The sequence below is a fragment of the Myodes glareolus genome, chromosome 5 (genome assembly GCF_982192425.1).
Source record: "Myodes glareolus chromosome 5, mMyoGla1.1, whole genome shotgun sequence".
Taxonomy (NCBI): domain Eukaryota; kingdom Metazoa; phylum Chordata; class Mammalia; order Rodentia; family Cricetidae; genus Myodes; species Myodes glareolus.
The window spans coordinates 2054207-2081985 of record NC_142030.1 but is presented as its reverse complement, the minus strand read 5'-3'; the positions used below and the strand labels follow the sequence as shown (position 1 = coordinate 2081985).

The following is a 27779-nucleotide window of genomic DNA, read 5'->3' as shown; positions in this document are numbered from 1 at the left end:
TTTGTCACTTGTATTGGTTTAATAAAACACCGATTGGCCAGTAGCCAGGCAGGAAGTACAGATGGGGCAACCAGACTAGGAGAATTCTGGGAAGAAGAAAGGCAGGGATGTAGTCACCAGTCAGATGCAAAGGAAGCAAGATGAGAATGCCTCACTGAGAAAAGGTACCAACCCACGTGACCAAACATAGACAAGAATTATGGGTTAATTTAAGTTGTAAGAGCTAGTTAGCAATAAGCCTCAACAACAGCCCAAACAGTTTATAATTGATTGAGCCTCTGCGCGTTTCTTTGCAATGGAATGGCTGACAGACAGGGTGGGACAGAAATTTCTGTCTATACTTCCTACGTGGGCTAAAAGTTGGAGGATGAGGCTCTCACACTGGGTATCAATAAGCCAGGCTAAAATCAAAATGGCTTTTATCTCACCTCTCCTATGGTCACACACTTGTCATTTTCTCCCTTTTAGAATAATATGTCTTTGCATCAGCATACAGACACTCTAATAAAAAACTCATCTGTGTGGCTGGGACATAGCTGAGGGCATGTGCTTGTGTGCTTATCACAAATGAAGCTCTGGACTTGGTCTTCAGCACTGAAAAACAAGGAACAAACAAATAAACCTCTCAAAGCTCTTTTTAAAAATTCTAAATTCTGTGCTTATGTCTGTGTTTGGGTATGTGCATGTGAGCAAGGGGCCTGAAGGGACCAGAAGAAGGTGTGGATCCCTTGATTTATAAGCGGTTGTGAACCACCTCTGCCCGGCATAGGTGCCGGGGGCTAAGCTCAGGGCCTCTGCAGGAGCTGTGAGATCTCTTAACTACCGAACGTGTCTGTCTTCCTCCTCATACCCTCCCTTTAGACCCCTTCCTCTCACTTTATCATCTCTGAGGAGTTTCTAAAACTGGAAACTGGACCCGGCCCTTGAATCAGAAACCTCTCTGGGAGGAGAATCTCTGACATCAGCAGCTTTTAAAGCTTGGCTGATGGTTTTAGCATGCAGCCAAGGCTGGAAGGCCCTTCCCTTCACGTTGGAGGAAGCCAGGGTTGTCCCATTTTCTCCCCTTTCCCTCTATATTCTTGCCCAAGGGTAGTGGCTTCAGCCCCGTCTTCCTTCCTAGGCAGTCATTATCCCAGCTTTCCCCAGAGGAACTGACTGAATATCTGGGCGATTTTAGCGTCGCCCCAGAACTGTGAACCAATGCTAGGCTACTTCTTATTGCTCGCTCAGTGTTCAATATAGAAGTGTCTTCAGCCACAACTGCTCCAGTTCTGTGATGTCCAGTAAGGTCACCACTAACCTTCTGTGGCTATCAAACACTCGGAATGTGGCCAAATTAATTAGTTTAACTTATTCTAATTTTTATTAGGTAACCCCAAATACATGTGCAGTAACTGCTGGATGGGCAGACTCTGTTCCATAAGCTAATAGGTACCTCTCATGTTTTGGTTACCTAACAGGCATTGCTGTGGTCTGCACATGAAATGTCCCACGCAGGGTCATGTGCTTGAACACGCCCTCAGGTGGAGGGGGAGGACCTCTGAGGGTGAAGGTTTATAGTCTGCACCTGCTTGTCTGCTGCCTATTTCCTGACAACAAAGGCTGTGCAGCTAGCTGCCTTATGTGCCTGCTGCCAGGCCTTCCTCACCGGGATGGACAGCAGGTCTTCAAATTCTAAGCCAAACAGACCTTTTTAAGTTGTTTCTGTGTGGTATTTTCCTAATAACAGCAGAGAAGAAAGCAACCCAAGTGTGTTTAGCTAAATACACACCAGATGGGATTTTTTTTGCAATTTATCTTATTTTTTATTATTTTATTTTTAATTAAAATAAAATGACACCATTTACCCCCACCCCTCTGTCTCCCAGCCCCTTCCATGACTTCCTTGTTCCTTCTCAAATTCAGGGCTGCTTTCCCTTTAATTATGATTGTTACATATATAAATGAACAAATATGTAAATAGAACCTGCTGGGCTGGCTTAGGGTTACTTGTGGGTATATGTTTTCATGGTTGACCACTTGGCAGTAGATAATCAATTATCTACCACAGTTATCCCTGAGGAAGATTTACTTCTCCCTCTCTTTACAGCTATCATTACCTGTAGCTGATCCTTCATCCATACTGGTGCACCAACGGGGGATTTCGTTGTTTGGGTCTCAGTGAGACAGCCACATTGTTGAGATTTCATGGGTGTAGCTTCCCCGCCACATCTAGAAGACACAATCTCCTAGCGGACTTCTTGGTCTTTTGGTTCTTACGTTCTTCCCACTCCCTGCTCTGTCTTAGGTGTAGGGATTGTGTTGTGGTTGTATCAGGTGGGACCTAGAACCCCACTGTTCTTCGCATTCTGACCAGCTGGGGTGTTCTGTCATGGTCTCTGCTGTCATGGTCTTCAGCTGTCTTGCTGAAGCTTCTCTGATGAAGGGCAAGAGATCTACTTATCCGTGAGTGTAAGGATGAGATATTTAGACTGCAGTTAGGAGCTATACCGGCTTAGGAAAGTTGCAGGAGTGGTTCGCTAAGGTCTGTGATTCCACTACCAGTGTGTTGTTAGCTAGGTTTCCAGTACCGGGCATGGTTTTCCTACTGCTAGTGGACTTTAAGTCCAATCAGACAGTTGTTGGTTGCTGCCAAGATGTGTCCTTGTTGTACCCTTAGGTCTTACATTACTGTCATTGTTGTGGTTCACAGGCATCAGAGCCAGGTAGAACTGTTGATTGTTTTCCTCCCTTGGCACAGCGTCTTCTGATACTATGAAAGCTCATCCTCAGGGAGGAGACCGTAGCCTCAGGTCCCGTTTGATTCCTCCAAGTCCTGTGACTGAAGGGCATGGTGCCTTCAGCAACAAGGACTTACCTTCGACCTCTGGGAGGCAGCCAAGGATATTAGTTTGGGAGCCTCTTACACGCCCCTGACCAACAGCTTAGTGAGTTCTCAAGCCTGATGTTAGGGTTTTGGTGAGTCTATGGCTCATGCTTGGATGGGAGGGCATTATCTCCCCAGACACTGTAATTTCTGATTTTTTCCCCTTTGGAATGTGTTCTACTCATGTTCATGTTGGGAGACAACCCGATTTTACACTCAACTGCTGGAAGCCAGACACGGAATCATCCCTTAGTCCCTCCTTCCTCACACTGCCTCCAGCAGGTCCTGTCAAACTTACTTCAAAGGAAGAGTTTGACTCTTCACTTCCCTCCACCTCCTCTGCCTGCAGTCTAGGTCAGTCAGCCACCAAGGCCACACAGGTGGTCAGAGCTAGAGGCCATTGATCCCTAAAATCATGCTTGCTTAGATCTGGGTATATATGAACTCATCAGCATTTACCCCCACAAAAATCTCTGTGAGATGGGAAAACCAAGGAGCGAAAAGCTTAATCAAGGTGTCTGGACTACGGAGCTAGTAAGCGACCGAAGTAGACTTTAGACAGACTGATTCCAGTCCATACTCTTCACGATTCTGTGCCCCGTGTTTCTGGCGGTTCATGAGGAACCCTGACAGTGACTCTTTAGCCTGAGTGCTATTAAAATCCCCTGAGAGCCTTTTGAAAATATCAGTGCTTCCATACCATACCAGACAAGTCATGCCTTGTGGTGGAAGGTGGAAGCATCAGAAAATCTGAAAACGTCCCCAGGATGCCACATTCCTCGATGTGACGGTGTGACCAGCCCTGACTGCCTTTGTTTGCTCTGTTCCTGTCCCTCTTCCTACCGCAAGAACCCAAGCTCTTCCCTGCTACAGGACTTTTGGGCTGGTTCTTTTCCTGCCTGCAACAACTCTTTCTGGTATTGTCTGATCCATGAGTATTAATTTGAACCTCCTAACCCCTAAAGGGATTAAGAGTCCTTCCTTCCCAGGTAAGTAACGATAAAAAAATAATAGTAAACTTGGTACGGAGAGATGGTTTAGTGGTTAAAGGCACTGGACACCCTCCCAGGGACCTGAGTTCCATCCCCAGTACCGCCATGGAGGCTTACAACCTCCCATAACTTCAGTTCCAGGGATCCAGTGCCCTCTTCTGGCCTCTGCAGGCACTGGAGACACAAGTCATGCATAGGACACATATGCAAGCAAAAAAATCCATGCACACAAGAAATTGTGTGCATGTGTGTGTAATTTAAAAATATGTATAAGGAGAGCCCTTCAGCATTCTAATTTTTTAGAAAAGATATCAACTTATTGTCTGTTTTAAAATAATGAAAAGAAAAATTTCAAGTGGGATGCTGTTCTTTCTCTCTCTCTCTCTCTCTCTCTCTCTCTCTCTCTCTCTCTCTCTCTCTCTTTCTCTCCTAACTAAAATACATATTTAGCTGGCCAGAGAATCCAACTCCAAGGCTTGCCCCCTCTCATCCTCTTCCTTCCTGAGGTGGCACCTCTGTCTCCCTGAGAACCCCTGCCTGTCTTATGACACCATTTTTGTTTCCCCCCAGTATTTCATAGTATTGAAACCTGTAAAGGGTAGCTTTGGTTTCCAGTTTACTGCCCATTATTTGTATTCTTGGGGTGGGAGTGGTCCTCATTTATTTTTGTTGGATGCCAGGTTCTTTCCATCTAGGTAATGCCTGGGTCAATGTAAGGATTCAAGAAGCATTCACTAGAAGAACAAGTAATAAATGCAGGCTCTTGTCAAACGGTAGTAGACAGGAGGTTTACCTCTAGGCAGATTGGCCAGTTTGGATCATACGGCTGTCCTTCACTGTCACCTTGACTGGATTTAGGAGGAACACTTCTGGGTGTTCCTGACTAAAGAAGAGAATGTGAGCTAAGCACCAGCATTCTTCTCTCCTTTCCTGATCTTCCCAGACACAGCCTTGCCCTCAATGACTCCATCCGTGAGCTGTGAGCCAAGACAAATCTTCCCTTCTAGAAAATGCTTTTGTCAATGGTGACAAGAAAAGTAACTACTGGAGATTATTCTGCAAGAGGCTGTCCCCTTGAGATGGGAAGGAAGAAGGAGGTTCCCAGCTGCCAGGAACAAAGGTGGCAGGGAGCTGCTAATGTTGCACGGATTCTGGCAGGCCACAGAAGCTAATGTTTACGTTCAGGTTGTCACCCACCTCCCCACGCATTTTCAATAAAGTTTATTTAGCTCAAGAACTGTGTGTCTTGTCCTCTGAGGAATGGAGGAAGGACTCTGGCTCCTGTTTTGCTTGGGAGCTGAAAAAACTGTGGTCAGTGTGGAGAAATGGTTGTAGGAAAATTAGCAGGGCTTCAGGGACAACTAGAATGAGCTTGTGTGTGAACGAGCATCTACTTTGTGTGTGAGCATCTAGCTTGTGCGTGAGCATCTAGCTTGTGTGTGAGCATCTAGCTTTGTGTGTGAGCATCTAGCTTTGTGTGTGAGCATCTAGCTTGTGTGTGAGCATCTAGCTTTGTGTGTGAGCATCTAGCTTGTGTGTGAGCATCCAGGCTTGTGCGTGAGCATCTAGCTTGTGTGTGAGCATCTAGCTTGTGTGTGGGTATCTAGCTTGTGTGTGAGCATCTAGCTTGTGTGTGGGTATCTAGCTTGTGTGTGAGCATCTAGCTTGTGTGTGAGCATCTAGCTTGTGTGTGGGTATCTAGCTTGTGCGTGAGCATCTAGCTTGTGTGTGAGCATCTAGCTTGTGTGTGAGCATCTAGCTTTACATGTGAGAATCTAGCTTTGTGTGTGATCATCTAGCTTGTGTGTGGGTATCTAGCTTGTGTGTGAGCATCTAGCTTGTGTGTGGGTATCTAGCTTGTGTGTGAGCATCTACTTTGTGTGTGAGCTTCTGGCTTTGGGATTCTCGGGGTCACTCTTTCTGGGACAGGAGAAGACAGAGACTCTTGAACAGTGGAGGAAATTAGTCACCTCAGTTACAAAATTAAACTATTTGGTAACGACATGGGCAATGTCTGTGTCCTATGGGGTAGCAGTCTTTCTCTGAACAGTGACTGCCTGGCTTGCTTACCACTGTGTCTCTGGGTGCTTGGCACTGGGTAGGTACTCATTAAATATTTGTCGAGTGAATGAACGGTTTGATGTTTTTGTGTTTCTGGGTTAAAAGTCAGAAGGGTCTGCTGACAGGCGATGGCCTGGAAGAAAAGTTCAGGTTTTGGAGATGGCGGACTCTTTGAGTAGAGCAGCTGTATGTTCCTGGCGAACTGGGAGGATGTAGCTCCAGGAACCTAGAATGTCATTAGGCTAGCACCCTGCCTAAGACCCGCACAGAGAGCCTTGAAACACAGTGGACTGGACATGCAGAGGGGCTGTGGAGGACAGAGGCATTCTCTTAAGACACCTGTTCATCTCTGGGGTGCTATGCCCTGCACAATGGGCTTAAAGAAAACATCCCAGACTCCATGTTCTTGGGTATTGTACTTGGATTGGCACTCACTGGCCAGGGACAGAGAAGGCCTCATGCTTCTGGAGTATATGTTACAGTTGGCACCCTAGAGACGGCAGCAGCTGACAAACCTGCTTACCACGATTCCTGATTCATTGGGGGGGGGGCAAACATAGAATCCCCAAATCATTAATATGAGTGCTTGCCTCCTGAGCACCTATGTTCATTGGCCCCTTGTACCCTCCTCCTCTACAGATCAGCCTGTGGCCTCTTTTTCTTCAGACCTGTGTCCCTTCACCCTGCAGGTTCACCTGTGCCCCCTCACCCTACAGGTCCACCTGTGCCCCCTCACCCACCTGTGCCCCCTCACCCTGCAGGTCCACCTGTGGTCCCTCACCCTACAGGTCCACCTGTGCCCCCTCACCCTTCAGGTATACCTGTCCCCCTCACCCTGCAGGTCCACCTGTGCCCCCTCACCCTGAAGGTCCACCTGTGCCCTCTCACCCTACAGGTCCATCTGTGCCCCCTCACCCTGAAGGTCCACCTGTGCCCCCTCACCCTTAAGGTCCACCTGTGCCCCCTCACCCTGCAGGTCCACATCTTTCCTCACTGCCAAGGTCCTGAATGCTGGTCTTCAGTGATTCAACCCTAGAACCACGCTGGCCCCAGAAATATTTTAGTTTTTCATGTTCCAGCAGAACCACTCCGAGTTCCAATCTTCCTCTCTTGTGTCCTAGTGACGTCTGCTAGACTATGAAGCTGGCATTTGACTCAAGGTCGCAACACCTGAAACTCCACTGGCGAAGGGTAAGTCCAGCCAGAACTTTCTCAGATTCCAATTCATTTACAAAATAATAGAAAAATTGAGATCATAGTATAACCATTTTCACTTTCCCTTTCCTCTCTCCAAGCCACCCATGTACCTCACCCCTTACAAATTCATTCCTATTTAATTGTTATGTATATGTATTTAGTAACACACACATATACACACACATATACATATGTTACTAAATACATAAACACAACCTGCCAAGTTCACATACTACTCGTATGCATATTTTCAGGACTAATCTCTTAGAATTGGATGACCAATTGGTATTTTCTTCCCTGGAGAAGACCATTTCTCCTGCTCTCAGCATTCCTCAGTTACTTTGGTTCTTTCTCTAGGGTTGAGGCCTCCTGAGTTTTCTGTGTCCACATTTGCATGCTTATGGGTGTTATCCTCATTCAGGTCATAGTTAAGCAGTTGTGTTGGTGAGACTTCATGGATATAGCATCTGACATTTATAGGAGATATAATCTTGCAGCAAAGTCCCTATTTCTTTGACACCTACCCTCTTTCTGTCCGTTCTTCCATAATGATCCCTGAGTCTTAGAGGGAGGGAAATGGTTTCTTTTTAACAGGAACAGGCGGAGGTTAAGAGCACTGGCTGCACTTCCAGAGGTCCCGAGTTCAATTCCCAGCAACTACATGGTGACTCACAACCATCTAAAATGAGATCTGGTGCCCTCCTCTGGCAAGTAGGCATACATGCAGAAAGAACACTTATACATAATAAATAAAAATTTTAAAATCTTAATGGGAGCAGGAGTTCTGAGTGGGACATATTGGGTGTGTAAATTCATGCTGTATATTTCCTTTAAGTAGTATTTTATTATTTTCATTCTTAAGAATCTGTAGTAATTTTGTTTGTCTGAACACCTGCTAGTTGAAACATTAAGTTGGCTACTTGGGGACACATTGATCTTGAAAGGTGTACCTGTCAGTCTTGAGACCGACTTACAAAATTAAAGGTTGAATGATAGCAAGTATATGAATTTGAGTTGTTTAGAAAAGGGATCACAAACAGAGCAGAGCTGGCTTCTGACTGATCTGTGTAGGAAACTCTGCTGTCAGAGGTAAGGAGAATTAACAGAAAATGTCAGAAAAGCTACCACAGATCCAGAAGTCAGAGCTGAGTCTTGGGTTAGGATTTTGTCAAGCTCACAGGAGGTAGAGATGGCTGTATAGGATGGATCTGGCCTAAATGTGGTTGCAGATGGCAGGTTTAGAGGGCTGTGTGGTGTAGGCACTGAAAGGTGACTTTCAGGTGATACTATGTGACTTTCAGGTGACCCTATGTGGCTTTCAGATGACACTATGTGGCTTTCAGGTGACCCTATGTGGCTTTCAGGTGACACTATGTGGCTTTCAGGTGACACTATGTGGCTTTCAGGTGACCCTATGCGGCGTTCAGGTGACCCTATGCGGCTTTCAGGTGACACTATGCGGCTTTCAGGTGACACTATGTAGCTTTCAGGTGACACTATGTGGCTTTCAGGTGACACTATGTAGCTTTCAGGTGACACTATGCGGCTTTCAGGTGACACTATGTAGCTTTCAGGTGACACTATGTGGCTTTCAGGTGACACTATGTAGCTTTCAGGTGACACTATGCGGCTTTCAGGTGACCCTATGCGGCTTTCAGGTGACACTATGTGGCTTTCAGGTGACCCTATGTTATTTTCAGGTGACACCATGTGATTTTCAGATGACACTATGTGGCTTTCAGGTGACACCATGTGGCTTTCAGGTGACCCTATGTTGCTGGCTGGGGCCTTTGTGGACTTGAACCTGGAGATGATGTAGTATATTCAGGACAAAGTCTACACCAAATCCAACTCACTAATGGCATGCTAGCCAAAACCAACACGATGACATGGGGAAGAGGCAAAGGTCTGTGCTTGTGTGTGCATCTGGGCTCATGTGTTTTAGGAACAGCACACGCTCAAGATGGTGCAACCTGCCTTGATAGCGTTTGACTTGAAACAGACAGTTGTTAACGTGTCTGTCAGTACACCAGTGGTTCAGCAACTCCAGTGGGAAAAGCCTCCTGTAGCTGGCCGCATCACTGGGGTGGTCTCCAGGACAGAGCCAGGTCAGCACACTCTCTTTTGCTGCTGATCCACAAGGGAACCGCTCCACGCAGCAAGTCACCCTTCATTCAGGAGCCTGAACCCCTTCCTGTGGGGGAGTTTTATTCCAAGGACTATTTGTGGACTCTTTCTTTCTTTTCTTCCCTCCCCTTCCTTCCTTCCTTCCTTCCTTCCTTCCTTCCTTCCTTCCTTCCTTCCTTCCTTCCTCCCTCCCTCCCTCCCTCCCTCCCTCCCTCCCTCCCTCCCTCCGTCCGTTCCTTCCTTCCTTCCTTCCTTCCTTCCTTCCTTCCTTCCTTCCTTCCTTCCTTCCATCCTTTCTTCTTTGGGCATGGTCTTACTCTGTAACCCACTAGTCTCCAAATCACTCTGTAGCCCAGGCTAGCCTCAAACTCATGGCAACTCCCACCCCTGCCTGTTCAGCCTTCTAAATGCTGTAATTACAGGCATTGGCCACCATACCCGATCTCCCATGGTCTGTTTCCATCCAGGCTATTCTTGGACGCAGGCTTAGTTTCCTCCTGTAGTCTGTCTTCAAGGAGAGTTTGCTGAACAAACATCTGAGGTGAAATTTCAGCTGTCCAAGGAGAGAGTTTTGATGTATAACAGAGTCACCAACTTCTCTCAGACTGAGGGGCTTTCTGGGCTATGGAACATTTAGGGTGTCACTCACCCTAGGAGCAGCAGAACCCTGAACATTCTTCCTCCACCAGGATTTTCCTTTGGAGAGGGCTCATGGGTGATTCTCTCTGACTGTAATTCACTGGGGTCTCATTGTCCATGTTGCAGGGTTTCCTGGTGGGCAAATGTGATGGAGATCCAGCAAACTGAGCCCACTCCCCACAGCCATTTCCCTTCCCAGTTTCTCTGAGATATTACCATTCACAAATTATCCTTTGTACATTTTCTTTCAGGTGGTGCCATTCGTGGGCAGGAGAAGGCCAACTAAGTGAGCCGTGAAGAGCAAGCCAGTAGGCAGCACTCCTCCCCCTAGGCCTCTGCTTCTGGTCCTGCCTCCAGGTTCCTCCTTAGATGCCTGTCCTGACTTTCCTCCAAAGATGGACTGTGGTCTGGACGTTTAAGATGAAGTAAGTCCTTTCTCCCCAAGTTGCTTTCAGTCATTGATGTGGGATTCCCCTCTGTATGCTGTGAATACCATTGGTTAATAAAGAAGCTGCTTTGGGCCTGTGATAGCGCAGAACTTAGGTAGGCGGGGAAGACTAAAGGAGGTGGAGTCAGAGAGAAGCCACATAGCCCCGCTGGAGGCAGATGGAACTTTATCTGGTAAGCTATAGCCATGTGGCATCACACAGATTACTTGAAATGGGTTAAAGTGTAAGAACTAGCCAATAAGTTAGAGCTAATAGGCCAAGCAGTGTTTTAAATACTACAGTTTCTGTGTGTTTATTTTGGGGCTGAGTGGCCAGGAACAAACATGCTGCCTCCTCAACAGGTCATGGTGTTTATCGCAGCAATAGAAACCATATTAGGACACCGCCTGACCTGGTTGGTGCAGCCACAAGTCTTTGAAAGTCGCCAGGTGACCACATGGGGCAAGGGTCCCTGTCCCTAGTGGGAGGGACCATCTTACCTGTTCCTTTATGTGAACTGCAAATAAACATTTGTCAGGTTAAGATGCTGGGACCTTGTGGGTAACTCAGTGCTTTAGCACGTTATGGTGTAGCTCTTCGACCTTGGGCAAACTGTAGGAGAACAGCAGTGCCTCCCCCAGGGTCCATCCAGCCTAACGGAATGTGGCAGTGGCCACAAGAGGCACTGGGCTTATAACAGCCTGGTACACAGCTTGATCCTAGGACTTTCATTACCACCCGGGCACACTCTTGGCCATGTTCTCTTCTGTTACCCCAGGAAGACAGGAAGATGTACAGCTGTTTCTTCTTGAAGTCCTTAATTGAAGGAATAGATAAAAATCTATAATGCCAGAAAGCATACATGTGCACTCCAAAGGTTGGCGGGATGGGGTTCTCCCTACTGCTAGCTCAGCTATTGGTCTCGTAACCTGGTATGACTCATAATGGAAGGGTCCATTCTGGAGGATACCACCATGACGCTGAGGCCTTGGACCCTCTGCCATGTGTAAGCAACCTGCTTTGGCAGCTGGGACACCTTCCACAAGAAGGTGACCAGGTCAGAACGGCCTGGGTTCTGTGAATAAAAAGTCATTCAGGAAGCCCAGAATTTCAGAGAAGCAGTGAACACTGTAGTATAAATATGTCACATATGGTGTTTGAAGCTTATTTATACGACCAACACTTTATTTAGCTGAGAGATAGGCGTCTGGGTTTCCCACGTTTGTTGGCAGTGGGTGTTAGAGGAGCTGTGGTCCCTCGTCGGTGACATCGCCCACACAAAAGACAGATGTGACACTATTTTCATGGCATAAATACACACAGGCAACTGAACAACACCAGCTGTTGGGGCCATGAGCAAATGTTTTCTGAGCAAATGACAGGACAATCAGAATCAGCTGGAAGACCTGCAGGAGAACAGTGGCTTTGAGAGGGGGCATTGATTTTACTTCCATTTCTTTCTTTCCCCAAACCTAGCAGAAGAAGGGCTGGCTCTTGTTACAGTCTTTGACACCGCAGCAGGTTCCCAGGTTCCGCGAGTCTCGATTTAGGCATCCTCCTTCCCTGTTTCTTTGCCGTTTGCTCTCATTGGCTCCCGTGTTTACCCAGGACGTGTGTCAAGGACTCTGAGGATATAATGAGTCTTTCTCAGCCTCTGAAACAAAACTTAAGATGGGAAGTCCAGATCCTGCAAAATCTACCACCTACTGGAAACAAACTGTGAGCCTGGGGGGCTCAGTGGGAAGGGTCAAGTGGAGGGCGGGAGGGGCGCGGTAGAGGGGACTTGTGATTCTGATCACCAATCACTCTTGTTCCCCAGATCTCTTTTCTCCAGTGTTGATTATGGCACTGAGACATGAGAACCCAGGGAAAGGAAGAGATGGATGTCTTAGCGTTGTTTTCTCTATTTTCTTTCTGAGTTCTCCTTTTGCTTGAGTTGAGTCCTGCCCCACTGCTGTGGGACAATGATCTTGGACCCTGTCACTTGTATTGTTTTAATAAAACGCTGATTGGCCAGTAGCCAGGCAGAAAGTAGAGGCAGAGCAACCACACAAGAAGTAGAGGTGGGGTAATGAGAACAGGAGAATTCTGGGAAGAGGAAAGACTCAGTCTGCAGTTGTCACCCAGATGTAGAGGAAGCAAGATGAAAATGCCTCGCTGATAAAAGGTACCAAGCCATGTGGTTGACATAGACAAGAATTATGGGTTACTGTAAGATGTAAGTATTAGTAGAAAGCCTGAGCTACTAGGCCAACCAGTTTATAATTAATGTAGGCCTCTGTGTGTTTCTTTGGGACTGAATGGCTGCGGGACCCAGTGGGACAGAAACCTCTGTCAACACCCCAATGGTTAGCAGGACCTCAGAAGCAGTCGCTAAAGTTATTAAAACAAATAAATCTAGAGAATAAAACCAGGCAGAGTCTCAGCAGCCCTGGGAATATGGAGGCCCCAAGAAAAGAGAGGTCTCCTCTGCTGCCTCAGACATGCTGGTAGAAGGGAGTTCAGCCTCAGATCTTATTATACCAGCTTCTGTTCAGTCTTTCTCTTTTGATTCTCTCTGTATGATCCCTTCAAAACCAGAAATACAAACGTCTGTCACTTTCACACTTGCTCCTCTGTCTTCCCTGTCTGTAAACATTCCCACCCTGGCTCTGCTCTTTGCCTAGTCCTGCCCTAGAAGGCCAGAAGCTAAGGCCCTCCCTTCAGCCCTATTCCCAGGGAGCCCTCTGTGGTGGCCTCTCTGTCCTCTGGTTCAGTCCGGTCTGGAAGGAATCTTGGATCATGCAAAACAATTCTGGGGTGAGGGAGAACAGCCCTTGCCAATCTCTCTTGGCGGATGGCTCAGGTGGGAGTGTTTGTTTTGCTCCCTGCAATGACTGCGGGCCAGAGTACAGCATCTGGAGGCTGCATAGTCCTGGTCTGCTTCTCTTTATTTCACAAGGTCTGTGGGGTGGATTCCTCACAGTTCCCACTACAGAAGAGGGTTTCTGTGTGTACACCACAGTGTCTGATATTACCCAACTGGTGAGTGGTCACCCTGGTGGGACAGGAACCCTACCTTCTTACCTCTTCCTCTCTCCTATTTCTCTACCCTGAGGTTTTAAGCTAGAGTCCTAAGTAATCAGCCCTGAGAGCAGAGCTTCCTGAAGTTGAGGGAGCTTCAGTATTTTCTGTCCTTAGTTGTATCTCACTGTTCTCTAAAGAGCTCTTAAAACTTTGACAGTTCCAGGGGCTACAAGGATGGCTCATAGTTCTTACAGAGGACGCATCTTCATTCTCAGCACCCATGTTGGGCAGCTCATACCTGCCTGTAATTCCAGCTCTGGGGGATCTGACACCTTCTACTAGACCCTTCAGATACTTGTGTTCATGCATGCACACATCCCCTCCCATGCATACACATAATTGAAAATAAAGATTCATCTTTAAAAAAACAAAAAATTCAACAAATTGTTGAATCTTAGAGTGAAGCCTAGGTTGGCTTGTGTGTGATAGTTTTAGTTCTTCAAGTAATTCTAATCGGGTAGCTTTAATGAGAACCAATAGAAATCCAACCCCTTTAGTGGCAGGATTAAACTAGCCCATAGAGAGGATTGGTCAAGGCCTCTCTGTGTGCTGGTGACTGAACCAGGGTCCTTGCGCAAGCTAAGCACATGCTCTACCACTGCCCTGTTGTGTGATTTTTGTACACCGTGTGAAGGTGTATTACTGTGATTGGTGTAATAAAAAGTAGAACAACCAATAACTGGATAGGAGAGATAGATGGGACTTCTAGGCAGAGAGAGAGCTCAGGGAAGAAAAAAGGCAGGGTCGTCAGCCAGACGCAGAGGAAGCAGGATGGGCAGTGCAGAGCAAAAGTAATCAAGCCGTGTAAAAGAATGTAGATGAAAAGATATGGGTTAATTTAAGTTTTAAGAACTAGTTAGGAATAAGCTAAACTAAGGCAGGACATTCAAAATTAATACGAAGTCTCTGTGTTGCCATTTGTGAGCTGGGGGCCCAAATAGAATTGTGTCTACATATAGTGCCCAATGTGTGGCTCGAATATCCAAACACAGGGTCTGAGAAAGCTCTTGCTGTCTCTCGGGTGGGCCGATGCTCACTCTATGCGAGTGGAGCCAGTCACCAGCACCATGCGCTAAACTCAGCCATGTGGTGGTTGACATGGCAGGTTAATATTTGCCTCATGTGATCAGAGAATGCTGCAGATGCTTAGGAAAGGGAAATACAGAGAGCATCTGGATCCTGCATGGTGCTTTGTTGATGTTGAATTTTTTAAATGCCAATGTACAAAAAGCAGCAGCTGATGAGAGACATCAGATTATGGGAACTGCTAAATTGTACCAACCTGTATATTTTAGGAATGTCTTAATTTCAAAATTAAAGTCAGAATATATGTTATGTTGGTAGAGAGATCGTGCCTTTATTTCCACAAAGTTAGGTTCTCTTCAAAATTATTGAAGATCTGGCTGGGGAGACTTCCTGAGGATCTTGGCTGCAGACATGAGGGGAAAAAAAGTCAATTAAGACTACAGGGCAGGCGACATGTATGCTGATCCCTCTGGGGTCGTACTCTGAGACTGCATGAGACACAATACTGATTGTTGACAGCAGAGTCCTCATGACTTATTCGTACATGCCATCCTTTCATATGACATGGATGGAAATCTACATTACAGTTTAGTTTTACACTCTGAATGGACTTACAAAGTTGACAGATGCCTTCACCTGCTCAAACATAAACCAGAGAATCATCTTTAGCTGACTAAACACTAAACATTTCATACTTGTGTTGATGTGGATATATATGTTACCTTTAAAAGTTTTGGTGTTTTGGGGGATAAAAAGGGCCAGACACCAATAAAGATAAGTAGCCCAGGCAATCCAGTTTCTCAACCTCTGCTGCAATGTCCTCAAAATTCTGTATCCAGAACAACTTCAAAGCTACTAGCTGAAATGGTCCAGCCTCACAGGCTCTCTAGCCAAGACTTCAGATAAGCCCTACACTTTCCCATCACACAGAGACTAAACAAAATACAATACAGCTAGTTCTCCCAGGACTTGGCCATTATTCCAGTTTTTCTCAGGGTCCTCTAAAGATGCCAGTGTCCCACACAACGGGAAGCAGTCTAGAGAACATGATACTCACATTCCCAAGAGGCACGGTGGATGATTTTTGGTCATTTGGTGGGTTATAAATGTTGGTCATTATTTAGGGGGCTTGGGTACAAGTTGTTATTGGTCATAGTCTGGGAAAAAGCTGAGCAAAGGAGATTAGATTCAGGGATCTCTTTCTGAAGAAACAAAGAATGGATATAGTATAGAAATGATGGGATAAAAGGGTGGATTGTTGAGTCTACTTTTGAACTAGAGAAGAACTACTAGTCTCAAATATTTTACATTAGTATAGTTTTATATATTGATATAAATTTAAGGTTATTTTTGTTATACTGTAAATATGTTTCTACTCTAGTTTAAGGTATTGCACTTGTGCAGCTCATTTAACAATGCAATGTAAACTTCTAGTCCTCGAAAGCTATTATTATAAACTGTTTAGGATAATTGAGAAATTCAGGTCAGCAGTTAGTCATCTATAACAACCAATCAAATAAACAAATCATGTTAGGTGTGTTTTCAAGGTCTAACAAATATATTTTAAATATATAGATGTCTTCAAACACTTCAATGATCTACAGATATGGCATTAAAAATGTTTTAAAAATGTAAGGCTTTTCATGACAGTGAGACACATCTGCTCCTGATAGTACCAATTTACTTCAAAAAAAGAATAATGGGGCCAGGCGGTGGTGGTGCATGCCTTTAATACCAGCACTCAGGAGGCAGAGGCAGGTGGATCTCTGTGAGTTCGAGGCCAACCTGGTCTACAAGAGCTAGTTCCAAGACAGGCTCCAAAAGCTACAAACCCTGTCTCAAAAACAAAACAAAACAAAACAAAAAAACCAAACAAACAAACAAAAAATAGGATGATGGGCATCAAAGAACCTCCATATGGAGTTTGCTTTCCATGTGACAAAGCTATCCCTTTTGGACAAGAAACTACCATTGCTTTGATGGCTGACAGTATGTTGTCCAAATTGGACAGGCATGACAGAAAAGAAGGTGACTGCCAAACTTTTCTAAGACAAGATAGGGAAGTTCTTCAGCTCTTCCTGCTTCAGAAAAAATCTGTCAGATATTCTAGACCTGTCGGCTGAAGATGGATACCTCAATGTTGCAGAGGAACCTTGGGTGACTGTCCAGGTAGCCAGATATCTCTCCCATTTCTATAGTTTTGGAAATTTCTTGTTCTGCACTTCCTGTTTACTCAGGTAATAGTATATCCTCATGTCTTTGTTGGGGTTAAAGGCTAGATAGTTATAGTTACATTTTTCCTAATAAGCAAATTCAGAAAAGAAACTCACAAAAGAGGTGCAAATGCATAGGACTGAGAGACATAAAAGCTTAGTCGTTTATCTAAAATAAGGTTTTGAGGTCTAAAAATATAGTTTTGGGTTGATAATACAAGTTAGGATAAAAATAAGTTAGGCACAAAACTTTTGACTCACCAAGATAGGCTAGATTATGGAATATTTTCACGGAATTTGCCAAATACAGATAGACTGGACATTATAAATGTATGTAGTTTCTACCTGATAATTGTTATTACTGCATATAGTTTCACTGTGTTAGAGTTAAAGCCTACCATTGTTACTAGGACAAAAAGGGGAGAAATGTAGAATATTTGTTCACTGTGTGAAGATGTATCTCTGTGATTGGTATTAAAAAAGCTGGATGGTCAATAGTAATTCAGTAGAGATGGGTGGGACTTCCGGGTAGAGGGAGCTCTCTGGGAAGAAGAAAGGCAGGGGCCAGATGCTGAAGAAGCAGGATGGGCATTACAGAGTAAAGGTAACAAAGCCACATTAAAGAACATAGATTAAAAGATATGGGTTAGTTTAAGTTATAAGAACTAGTTATGAACAAGTCTAAACTAAGGCCGAACTTTCATAATTAATAATAAGTCTCTGTGTCATTATTTGTGAGCTGGTGGCCCAAAGAAAAATCCATCTACACTGCCATACAGTCTAGCCCCAAGTTTTGCCATGTTTGAGTAGCGGGGTGGGAGCTAGGTCAAGTCTACGCACAGACGGTGTGGAGCACAGTCACTGTAGAAAGTGCTGATTAAGAGCCAGACGGTGCTGCTCCAGACAGGCCAGGCAAACCCTGCTCCTTCCTCCCCAGACACGGGGCGTTTACTTCCCCATACTCAGCACTAACTTCTAGGTTGACAGTAGGAGCTTAAGCTTGTCTCTAGTAGACTTTCGCAGACTGTTTAGACTTAAGGCCCCTGGGCAGTCTTCTGCAGCACGGGGAGAGGGGGGCAGATCTTCATATGCCCATGTTCTAGCTCATGCTACACCATCCTGTGTTCCCCAGCTACACCAAACTGCCCAAGTGGCTATGGGTTGCACCTTCAGAAAGGTATTCAGCTCTCCCTTGTGGGGCTGGGAAAACTTGGATACCATTCTTTTTTGTTGTTGTTTTTGATTTGTTTTGTTTTTGTTTTGAGACATATTTCCCTGTGTAGCCCTGGCTGTCCTGGAACTCACTTTGTAGACCAGGCTGGCCTTGAATTCATGGAGATCAGCCTGCCTCTTCCTCCCAAGTGCTGGGATTAAAGGTATGAGCCACCATTCACCTTGGTGTTTGAGATAGGGTCTTTCACTGAAGCTGGAACTCTGTTCAGCTGGCCTGGCCAGCAACCCCCAAGGTTTCACCGTTTTCCATATTTTCAGTGATAGGATTACCATGTCTGACTTTTTAAAAATATTTTTTAAATTTAAGCATGGGTTTTTTGTAATCCAACAGGGGCATCCATCTTTATATAGCAAGCACTTTTCTGACTGTGCCATATCCTTAGCTCCTAAAGATGATGTTTGATCTTGACTGGGTCTAGGAAACCTGAAGACCAGAGAATCAGCAAGAATGAGGGAGGGTTCTCAGGCCACATGGTGTGTCTGTGACCCTTGGTAATGGTTAAGAATGTGGGTGCCTAAGCAAACAATAAAGGCTCCAATCACTGCCCACCAGCTGGGACCCCGTGATTGAAAATGGCCTCATTTTCTTGATGTGAGAAGTAAGGCCAGCCAAGTGCCACCTGTAACATGAGGGCCGGCTTGTTTGTTGGGGTTTTTGTCCTGCTCAGTACCCCATAGCTGGCATATCTCAAAGAAAATCACATACAGGACTCCATAAGATTATAAACTGATTGGCCCATTAGGTCAGGCTATTTATTAGCTCTTATAACTTATGTTACCCCATTATCCTTATCTATGTTAGCCATATGGCTTGGTACCTTTTTTAGTTGTCAGCTCATATGTTGTTGCTTTGGTGGTCTGGGCAGGAATGGTGGAGAAAGCTTCCTGCTTCCCAGAATTTTCCTGTTTTCATTGCATCACCTCTACTTTCTGTCTGGGTTTTCCACCTATACTTCCTGCCTGGTCAATCAGCATTTATTTAAAATATGATTGACAGATTACAGACAATTCTCCTGCACCATTTCCCCCTCTTTTTTTTTTAACAAAGAAAAATATCCATAGTCCATTTTTTTGGGAATCAGATGATGGGGCACGGTGCAATCGGTAATAAAAGATCCGCCAGATTAGCTTAATACAAAAATATACAGCTTTAATAAACAGAAGGAAGACTTACACCAGAATCCCAAGGATCCATCCGGACACAGGAGCCAGGAGAGGGAGAGGGGTAGGAGAAGCGCACTCGCCAGGTTTATAGGTAAACTTTTGCCTAAGGGCGACACGCCCCATGAACAGAATGTGATTGGCTGAACTCCCCTATCAGCCACGCATAGTGCTGTGGAGATGTTGAATGGGTTAATGCAAGGCAAGGGCCTCTGGAGGCAGACAGGAAGTATTAACTATGGTTATTTTAGACTGACGTCCTGATTTCAGGTTCAGTGAGCAGTATGTGTGGCTGTCTGGATGAGGTAGATGAGGGTGCAGAAGGGAGGTTGAGGAGCAGTCACTCAGTGACAGGCAGCCTCAGAGTACTGTCCTGTTACTGTTGGCCTCTAACAGAGTCAGCCTCTCATCTGTGCTTCACCAAATTACCAGGACTACCCATACACAGTCTACCCACCCTCTCTCTCAGGATAATGGGTGTGCAAGGCCACGCTAGGGTTAGTCACCTTGTAAAGTCTCAAAGCCATTGCCGGAGACCATCCTGCCTCACAGACAAGGATTCAGCCATGACTCATCATACTTCGGTGGTGCCCAGACTTAGTCACCAGGGACCCTGTGCTCTGACACCCGAGTGTCAGATCCTGGATCGTACCTTTTAGTCCTCTTGTAATCTTTCCCTCCTTTTCTTTCTTCCCTCATGATAACTCAGGGAGCAGATCCTAGATGGTCCCTCTCCTAGCTGCCTGCATGGTTTGAGCCCAACAGAGGGATAACGGGGACATTGACCTCCAGGGTCACTGATTCCCTTCATCAGAATCATTGCCAAGGGGACCTGATGGGCAGGCAAATGAGATGATACCCTTGTCAATAGAGACCCTTTTGGCAATCCAGTGCTGGCATTTCAAAAGAGAGCACCCACTGCCGCCTGCAACGCAGAACATTCATGGTGATCATGGGCCGAGGAGGCCATGATGAAGCCAGACCTAGGAAACTCGGGAAACTGAATGAATTATTTTCATGTCAACAGGAATCTACTATTCTACCAACCTCAAGCTCCTTCCAAGGTTCCAGATGCTTGGGAAAAAAATGAACAAAATGGATAGGAACCAGTGTCTCCTCAGACACAATACCCTAGTGGTGGACACAAAACAAATATGACCAATAAGGAAATTTGGGGGCTGAGGCTGTAGCTCAGGTGAAAGAATGCTTGCCTAGCGTGCATGAAACCCTGAACTTAATCCCAGCACCATATAAACCAGGAGTGTTCCGACATGTCTGTAATTCCAGCACACAGGAGGTAGAGCAGGAGAACCAGAAGTTAAAGGTCATCCTCAGAGGTCAGATTAGGTTACACGAGACCTTGAGTTAATTAGGGAGTTGGTCAGAAGTCGATGTGGGGGTGGGGAAGTCTTAAGAAGAAGAGATTAAAAACGCTGCTGGCAGCATAGGGCAGGTGAGGTTGGGAGCGGATGCAGACAGGGACAATGGTTGTGGTTTTAAATATGGTGGTCAGATGAAGCCTTGGTCTGGATTCTGGATGGGAAGAAAGGCTTGAAAATGATGAGAGACAGTTTTGCAGATGTCCAAGGCACAAGTCTCCCAAACCGCTGGAGCAGCTGAGTCTAAGGTTATGTCTGAGGCAGACCTGACATATGGAGGCCTAGAGAGGAGGCATACCACCAATATGAAGACAGAGACGGGAGGGAGTAGGAGTGGAGAGGAACCTTAGGAGAGTTCTGACCCCAGAGGGCCTCTCAAACTGCTTGGGCTTTGGCCTTGAGAGGTAGGGAGCCTGGCAGGATTCAGCACACACCCCAGACCTGCCATGTGTGGCTTTGCCTGTGGATCAGCCTGGGGACCAGTGCAATGTGGAATAGAGTGGCTCAGCCAAGAGGGCAGTGGAGGCAGGGAGGTTCTGGTTACTTTGGACACTGAACCAGCAGAATTCGTGATTGACAGTTGCTGGTATAGGTGCAAAACAAAACAAAAGAAAAAATCCCAACCTGGGATAACTTCACTAGCTTGAGCAGAAGCTCTGACAGTCCAGGCTCTAGGGCAGACAGTTGCTCTGAAGCAGGGACTGCCTGGCAGGGTCAGAGCAAAGGGCAGGCACAAAGGGGGAGCTGAGGTGCCCAGGTCACACCCTGGCTGCCCTCTCACTCCAGCCAGACCCTCGTGGGACTGTGGGCTCTGGTTTACACAATTAATCTCTGAATACACTGGGTTCTGATGTCCTGTGCCAGGTGACCTGAACTTCTGGGGGCACTTTGGAACAGCTGGTATTCTTGAAGAGTTGGGCTACTCTTGGAGGGCCACACAAACATCTTCTAGAATGTTCTGTGTGGGAAGCCTCCGCAGAGCAGCTGATGTTTGCCTCCTGTGAATCCAAACCTAGGACCTGCCCCAGCTTGCAAAGGCTGAGACACCAAATGCTTATTTACCTGGGCTTCTGGGCTCAGAAAGGGAGGGGGAATTTAAAGAGCCCACTCACAGTGAGGCCCATCCCACTTCCCCTCTTCTGGGATTGGGGCTCCCACACCTAAGCTTTCCAGCAGACTGAGCTAATTATTACTGAGCTCTTCGTCACATCCTCTGGTGAAGGGGGAATTTTTGGAAGTCTGGACTTTGGGCGAGGAAACAGACCAAGTAGTAGAAATGGGTTCTCAAAACTCGAGGTATCAGATGTGACCCTTCTCTGCTGGAACTGATGGGGGCTGCTCTGCGCCTCACAGGCGCTGACCCCTGTGGCAGAGTCAAACCAGACCCCATCAGCATGCTGCTTCCCCATTTGCTAGCTGCAACGCTCCTCTGTTTGAGCTTGAGCAAAATTTGAAGCTTGGGATGAGACCCGTCTAGTTCAGCCCACAGTATGGTTTACAACTCGCCTAGGCATCTTGGACATATTCCTCGAGTGTAGAGGAAACCTTGGCACCCTGGATGGGGAGTCGCAGAGCCTGCTTATGGCTGAGGATGTAGCTCCATCAGTGTCAGAGTGCTGGCCCAGTCCGCGAGAAGCCCTGAGTTTCATGCCCAGCATGGCGTCAATTGGGCATGGTGGTGCCCACCTGTAATCCCTGAACTTGGGAGGTGGAGGCAGAAGGATCGGAAAATAAAGGTCAACATTGGCTTTTCAATGACTTGAAGGCCAGCCTAGGTTATATGAAACATTGTCTTAAAAACAATAATTTCTCCTTCACATTGTGACTTTGAGAAAAGAGTGTTCCAAAATAATGTCAATGTCTTCAGGGCTAGGACAGGGACTATGACCTTCCAGGTTTGCTGAAATGCCCTCTGACCCTACCTGGAAGGGGAAATGTCCTTGACCAGTCTTTCCTCCTGGTCCTGTTTCTGCCCGTGTATTGACCAGGACCCATGAGACCCCACAAAGGGACTGTGTTCCCAGACCTGGTGAGTGCCATGGGAAGTCTGCGTTGGCTTTCCTAGCCCAGCTCTGCCTTAACCTTCTCCCACCTGTGGTCAGGTCTGTTTTCTGGCCCTGCAGGCTGGCATTCCTGCCCGGGAGGGTGGGGCTCAGGAGCAGCTGGGCCAGTGACTCACAGGCAGTTACCTGCCCCGGGGCTCTTTGCCAGCCCTGCCGAGGGAGCTTGAGATCCTGGATGCAGGTTGCTCTGCTCAACTTCCTTGGGAGACCTGGGATTTGACCACTTCCTGAGCTCTTTAAGGACCCTTCCCCCAACACATACACACACTAAATTCCCCAGGAAGTCGGGATTTTCCACATTTTCCCCTTCGGATGGGCCTGGTGCTTTCCAGGGTTCTGAATACTGTCCAACCCAGCGACATGCCCAAACCCTGACATACTTCTCAGTCAGCTATGTGTCCCCAGCCTGGTTTTCCGTCCAGGGTGGGCTGAGTCTTAAGAAGAAGTTGACACCTACTAGATATGGGAAGGTACCAGACCCAGTACCTTCCCTGCCTCAGGGACAATCCCCCATCTCTAAAGACCTTGCTACTGCCTGTTTCCAGAATCTTCCAGTCCTCCAGACACCAAGAGCAGGCAGCCTCTAAGACCAACCCTCTTGCCTAGTCCTGTCCTGAGGGTGGGGGGGGCAGTGATGTCAGACAGGCGTGGCTGCTGCCAGATTCCTGAGGCCGCCCTGAATAACTGGGGTTACACCCAGCCAGGGAGTCTCCAGAGGTGAGGCTGTTGTTTAAAACCTTGGAGCCAAGAGAGGGGACCCCCACATTCCTAGGCAGCTCTTCGAGAGGGATCTGGACAAAGGCAGGGGAGCATAGGAGCTCAGGTGAGGTAGGTTATCTTACCTGTCCTGTGTGGGAGGACGGAGAAGGGCTGTGTCTTTGGGGTCTGAGGCCTGGGTGCTGGGCCCATGTAACCCTCTTCTTGGGAGCACACCTGAGTACACTTGGGTAAACGTGACTGTTTGAATTGCTTTTCACATCTGATAAGTATCTGGCGACTTAGAAGAAAGCAGCTAAAATCCAGACTTAGCACAAAGGCAAGGTGGGAGGAACCATCAGGCTCAGCTCAGCCTCCTTCTTGGTGGGTTTTCGGCAGGGTAGGAGGGCAGAGTTGTCAGTGGCTTTGAGACTTGAGGTCGCATGCCCCAGCTCGGGCTCCTGACTGCCCTGGGGGAGACTGAAGAGAAGGCCGTGGCCGTGCTGGGTTGTAAAGATGGCAGAAAGGCTGCCTGGTTCCCCTCTGCCTGCCCACAATCCCATCATCCCTTCTCGGCGGCTTTGGGCAGACCTTGTGTGCTCTTCCAGGCAGAGCCAGAGCGGAGTGTGCTGCCGAGGCATGCCTGCCTCCCATGCCGCTTCCAGCTGCTTTCAGCATCCCTGCCTGTAACTGGAGACATTTTGAGCTGCTCTTGGTACAGAAAAAAGTCCTTTTTCTTAAAACTGCCAGGCCCACATCTCCCCCACAGCACCCCACCTCTCTTTTAAGATCCCACGTCTTCCCATAGCATTCCTGCAGCTGGGTTAGCCTGGAACTGTGGTCACCATAGCTTCAGCCTCCCTGTGGCCCTGAAGATCTCTCCCTTGAGGCAGAAATGAAGCCCTGGACCTCACCTTAGCTGTCCCCACCAATGGACCCTGCCCTCCCTCCTCCTGCATAGTCCCCATGTTCCCACCCATTTTGGAGGAGGAAGCTGAAGCCTGGGATTTCCCCAGGACTCCCTGTATGTCCCTGCTGTCTGGGACAGGGGTTTCAGGCTCTTGCCATTGGCTACAAATGTGCCCACTGTTCGGAAGTGTCTCTGTGAAGACGCAGGATGAAGACTTGGTGAGGACAGCCTTCTAGCACAAACCATGGAAGGGCTGGTGGGGGTGACTAGCCAGGATGCTTTGTTTTGTTCTAGGTGACCTCTCTGGGGACCTGCCCTGGCCAATGATGACAGCACTTCTACTCCTATGCTTTGGTAAGCGTCCCTTCCCCTGGAAGACCAGGCCACCCACAGAGAGAGCTGGCCAAAAGTGTGGTACCGCCTGCCACCTGTAGGCACTGGGGTTTCAAACCCTTGCCTAATGGGACAACGGTGGGAGCCTCAGGGAGAAGAGGCCTCTCTGCCTGTCTCAGAAGGCTTCCCGTGTCTCCTACCCTCACCCAAGGGTGACATGTGGCTTCCTGAGTGCGCTCCATCACCCACTCCCCATCTTCCCCACCCTCTAGCTGGCTGCAGAGCCGCTATGGCTTGTGTTCCCTGTTTTCCGGGGAGTCACTGCTGCTTGCTTTCAGGTGATGGCTAGGTTGGCTGCCTGTGCAGACAGAATAGAAATAACAGGTATTTTCTCAGCATTCTACCAATGGTTCAGCCAACAGCTGCCTCTGGGCTGTGGACAGATGACACCTGGACAGGCAAAAAATAGTTGTCACAGTGTCTACATGGCCCAGGGTCTGTCTCCAGATTGATTCTAAAGCCACGTATAAATGGCATGGGTCATAGGTTAGGATCTCTGCTGGTTATCAGTTAATGAAATTCCTCCTCCTTTTTTATTCTTTAACTAAAAATGTCATTTGACAATCTCATATGTGAATATGGTCTCTTGTAACCCAGTCTGGGCTTGGATTCCTTACGTAGTTGAAGATAACCTTGAATGTTCGATCCTGCTGGCTCCTAAGTTCTGGGATTATAGGTGTACACCACCATGCCTGGTTTATATGGTCCTGGGGACTGAACCCAGGACTTCATACATGGTAGGCAAACACTCTATTAACTGTTTTACATTCCACGACCTTCCTCTCCTTTCCAAGTTTGGGTTATAAGATTCAGAATCAGTACCTTTAGCTCCCCTAGTCAGAGCTGTAGTCATCACAGGGAGGGCACCAGTGACGACAGGGCCCAGATTTCCTGACGTCAGCCCCATAGAGAGACTACTGGGGTCACCAGCTGGGATCTCATCCTTTGGGCCCACCCCAACATTACCCTGCGGTTTCAGCCTTGCCTGGCCTGCTGTGTGCCCAGCAAGCCTGCTCCCGAGGGGCCTGTTATCCACCTGTCGGGGACTTGCTCATCGGAAGGACTCAACTGCTTCGAGCCTCGTCTACCTGTGGCCTGACCAAGCCGGAGACCTACTGCACCCAGTATGGAGAGGTAAGGCCTCTTTCCAAGGCCTCCAGGACAGGAGGAAGGTGGAACAGAATGGAGTTCCTGAATAAGTATAGGAGGCACAGGCCAAGGGCCATGCTCTGGGAGAGGGTAGAAGGGTGTAAGTCTGGATCCCTGCTTCTGAGGAGTTTAAGAGTAGAAAGAATTAACAGGGCTTCGTCTAACACACGAGGACCTGTATTAAAGAGTGGCAGCATGAGGGAGGTTGAGAACCAGTGAGCAGAAGTAGCATTGGGAAGGCTGAGACCCAACGAGCAGAAGAAGCATTGGGAAGGCTGAGAACCAACGAGCAGAAGAAGAATTGGGAAGGCTGAGAACCAACGAGCAGAAGAAGCTTAGGAAGGTTGAGACCCAGTGAGCAGAAGCTGCATTAGGAAGGCTGAGACCCAATGAGCAGAAGAAGCATTGGGAAGGCTGAGAACCAACGAGCAGAAGAAGCCTAGGAAGGTTGAGAACCAGTGAACGGAAGTAGCTAGTTGAGGGCCAAGCAAGCCAGCAGACCGCACAGGTGCTTTCCTTCCTCTCCGCTCTTGACTATGGGTGTCATGTGATTAGCTGCATGAGTTTCTGCCTTGGCATCCCTGAAATGATGACTGGTTACCTGCAACTGAAAACCTAATAAGCCCTTTCCTCTCCTACAGTGCTGTTTAGTGGATATTTTTTTTTTTAATCACAGCAACACGAGTGGAAGCAGGGACGTAGGAATGCATAATAGACTTTGGTCTCACTCACTCCCTCTAGCAATCTTTCTTTCGAATTTTTACTGTTTTAGCATTCCATACAGGTATATACTGCACCTTGAGTGTGTTCCCTGCGGTCCCTTCCTCTACATGCTTCCTTTTCTTGGTCCTCCTCTTTCACATCTGCCCCTATTCTTCCCTTAGACAATTTCATGTATACCATCATTTAATATACACACAGGAACCAAAAAATGAGAGAAAATATCTGATACTGATCCTTCCAAGGCTGGCTTAGTTCATTTAATATATTATCTCTAGTTGCATCCGTTTCCCCTCATGTGATGTGATTTCATTCTTTTTATGGTTAAAAGAATTTTCCTTACGCATCCCTCTGTTGCTGGACACCCAGGTTGGATCCACAACTTAGCCACTGTGAATAGCACTGTCGTAAACTCTGATGGGCAGGTATCTCTGTGATGGACTGATTTAGTGTCCTTTGGGCAAATCCCAGCAGCAGTATGGCTGAGTCATAAGAAAGATCTACTGTTGGGTTTCTGAGAAGCCGCCATATTGACTTCAGCGGTGCTGGAGACGAGCTTGCATTCCCGCCTGCCGTGTGCTGGGGTCCTGGTCTGTCCAGATCCTCACCAGCATTCCCGCCTGCAGTGTGCTGGAGTCCTGGTCTGTCCAGATCCTCACCAGCATTCCCACTAGCAGTGTGCTGGGATCCTGGTCTGTCCAGACCCTCACCAGCCTTGTTGGAATTCATTTGTTGAGAATTTCATACAATATCTTCTGATCATATTCTTTATTCTCCAGATCGCACCTCTTTCCCTACCTACCCAACTTCATATTCTTTATTTCCTTAGAAAAACCTAAAACCTAAACAAAAAAGAACAAAAAAAAGCATACAAAAACATAGAGTTAAATTTAGGTTGGCTGATTACTCCCGAGTGTAAGATTTGCCCTGAAGTTTGGTTGGTAAACCCAGTGTCACACTGCTGAAGCAAACTAATTTTCCCTCTCCCAGCAGCTATCAGTTGCAGCAGAGTCTCAGTTGGGGTGGGACTCTGTGCATTTTCCCTGCTCTACCCTAGAACTTTCTCTAGCTCGAATTTGTGCAGGTTCTCTGCACGCTGTCATGATCTCTGAGAGTTCACAGATGCCTGCTGTATCTAGAAAAACGTCATTTCCTTGAAGCTTTTCACCATCTCTGGCTCTGACATCTTTCTGTCTCCTCTTCTGCATAGATTCCCAAGCCCGGAGGGGAACGGTGTGGTAGAGGGATCTCATGCAGGGCTAAGCGCTCCAAAGTCCCTTGCTTTCTGTATGTGGTTCAGGTGTGGGCTCCATGTTAATTACTGTCTACTGCAGGAAGAGATTCTCTGGTAAGGGTGGAGCTATGTACCGATCTGCATGTCATCAGGAGTCATTTTACTGCTCTTTCCTTTAGCAGAATAATAGTCTTCCTGTAAGGTTCATGACCTCTCTGATCTCAGG

At 47.2% G+C, this 27779-nt stretch overlaps 1 protein-coding gene across 5 annotated transcripts in view; it reads left to right on the top strand.

Annotated features, from left to right (window-relative positions):
- Lamb3 (laminin subunit beta 3) overlaps positions 1 to 27779 on the top strand; it is a 113115-nt gene that overhangs the window by 47408 nt on the left and 37928 nt on the right. Inside the window, exons 2-5 of one of the 5 annotated variants that reach the window (XM_048439342.3) lie at positions 7041 to 7110; positions 10134 to 10307; positions 24352 to 24411; positions 25430 to 25584. In XM_048439342.3, coding sequence (XP_048295299.3) covers positions 24381 to 24411; positions 25430 to 25584 — 186 coding nt within the window. In that variant the 5' untranslated portion in view covers positions 7041 to 7110; positions 10134 to 10307; positions 24352 to 24380. Of the gene's footprint in view, positions 1 to 7040; positions 7111 to 10133; positions 10308 to 23110; positions 23280 to 24214; positions 24276 to 24351; positions 24412 to 25429; positions 25585 to 27779 lie in introns of those variants that run through there. The other 4 variants (XM_048439347.3, XM_048439344.3, XM_048439348.3 and 1 more) reach the window with 4 other exon arrangements.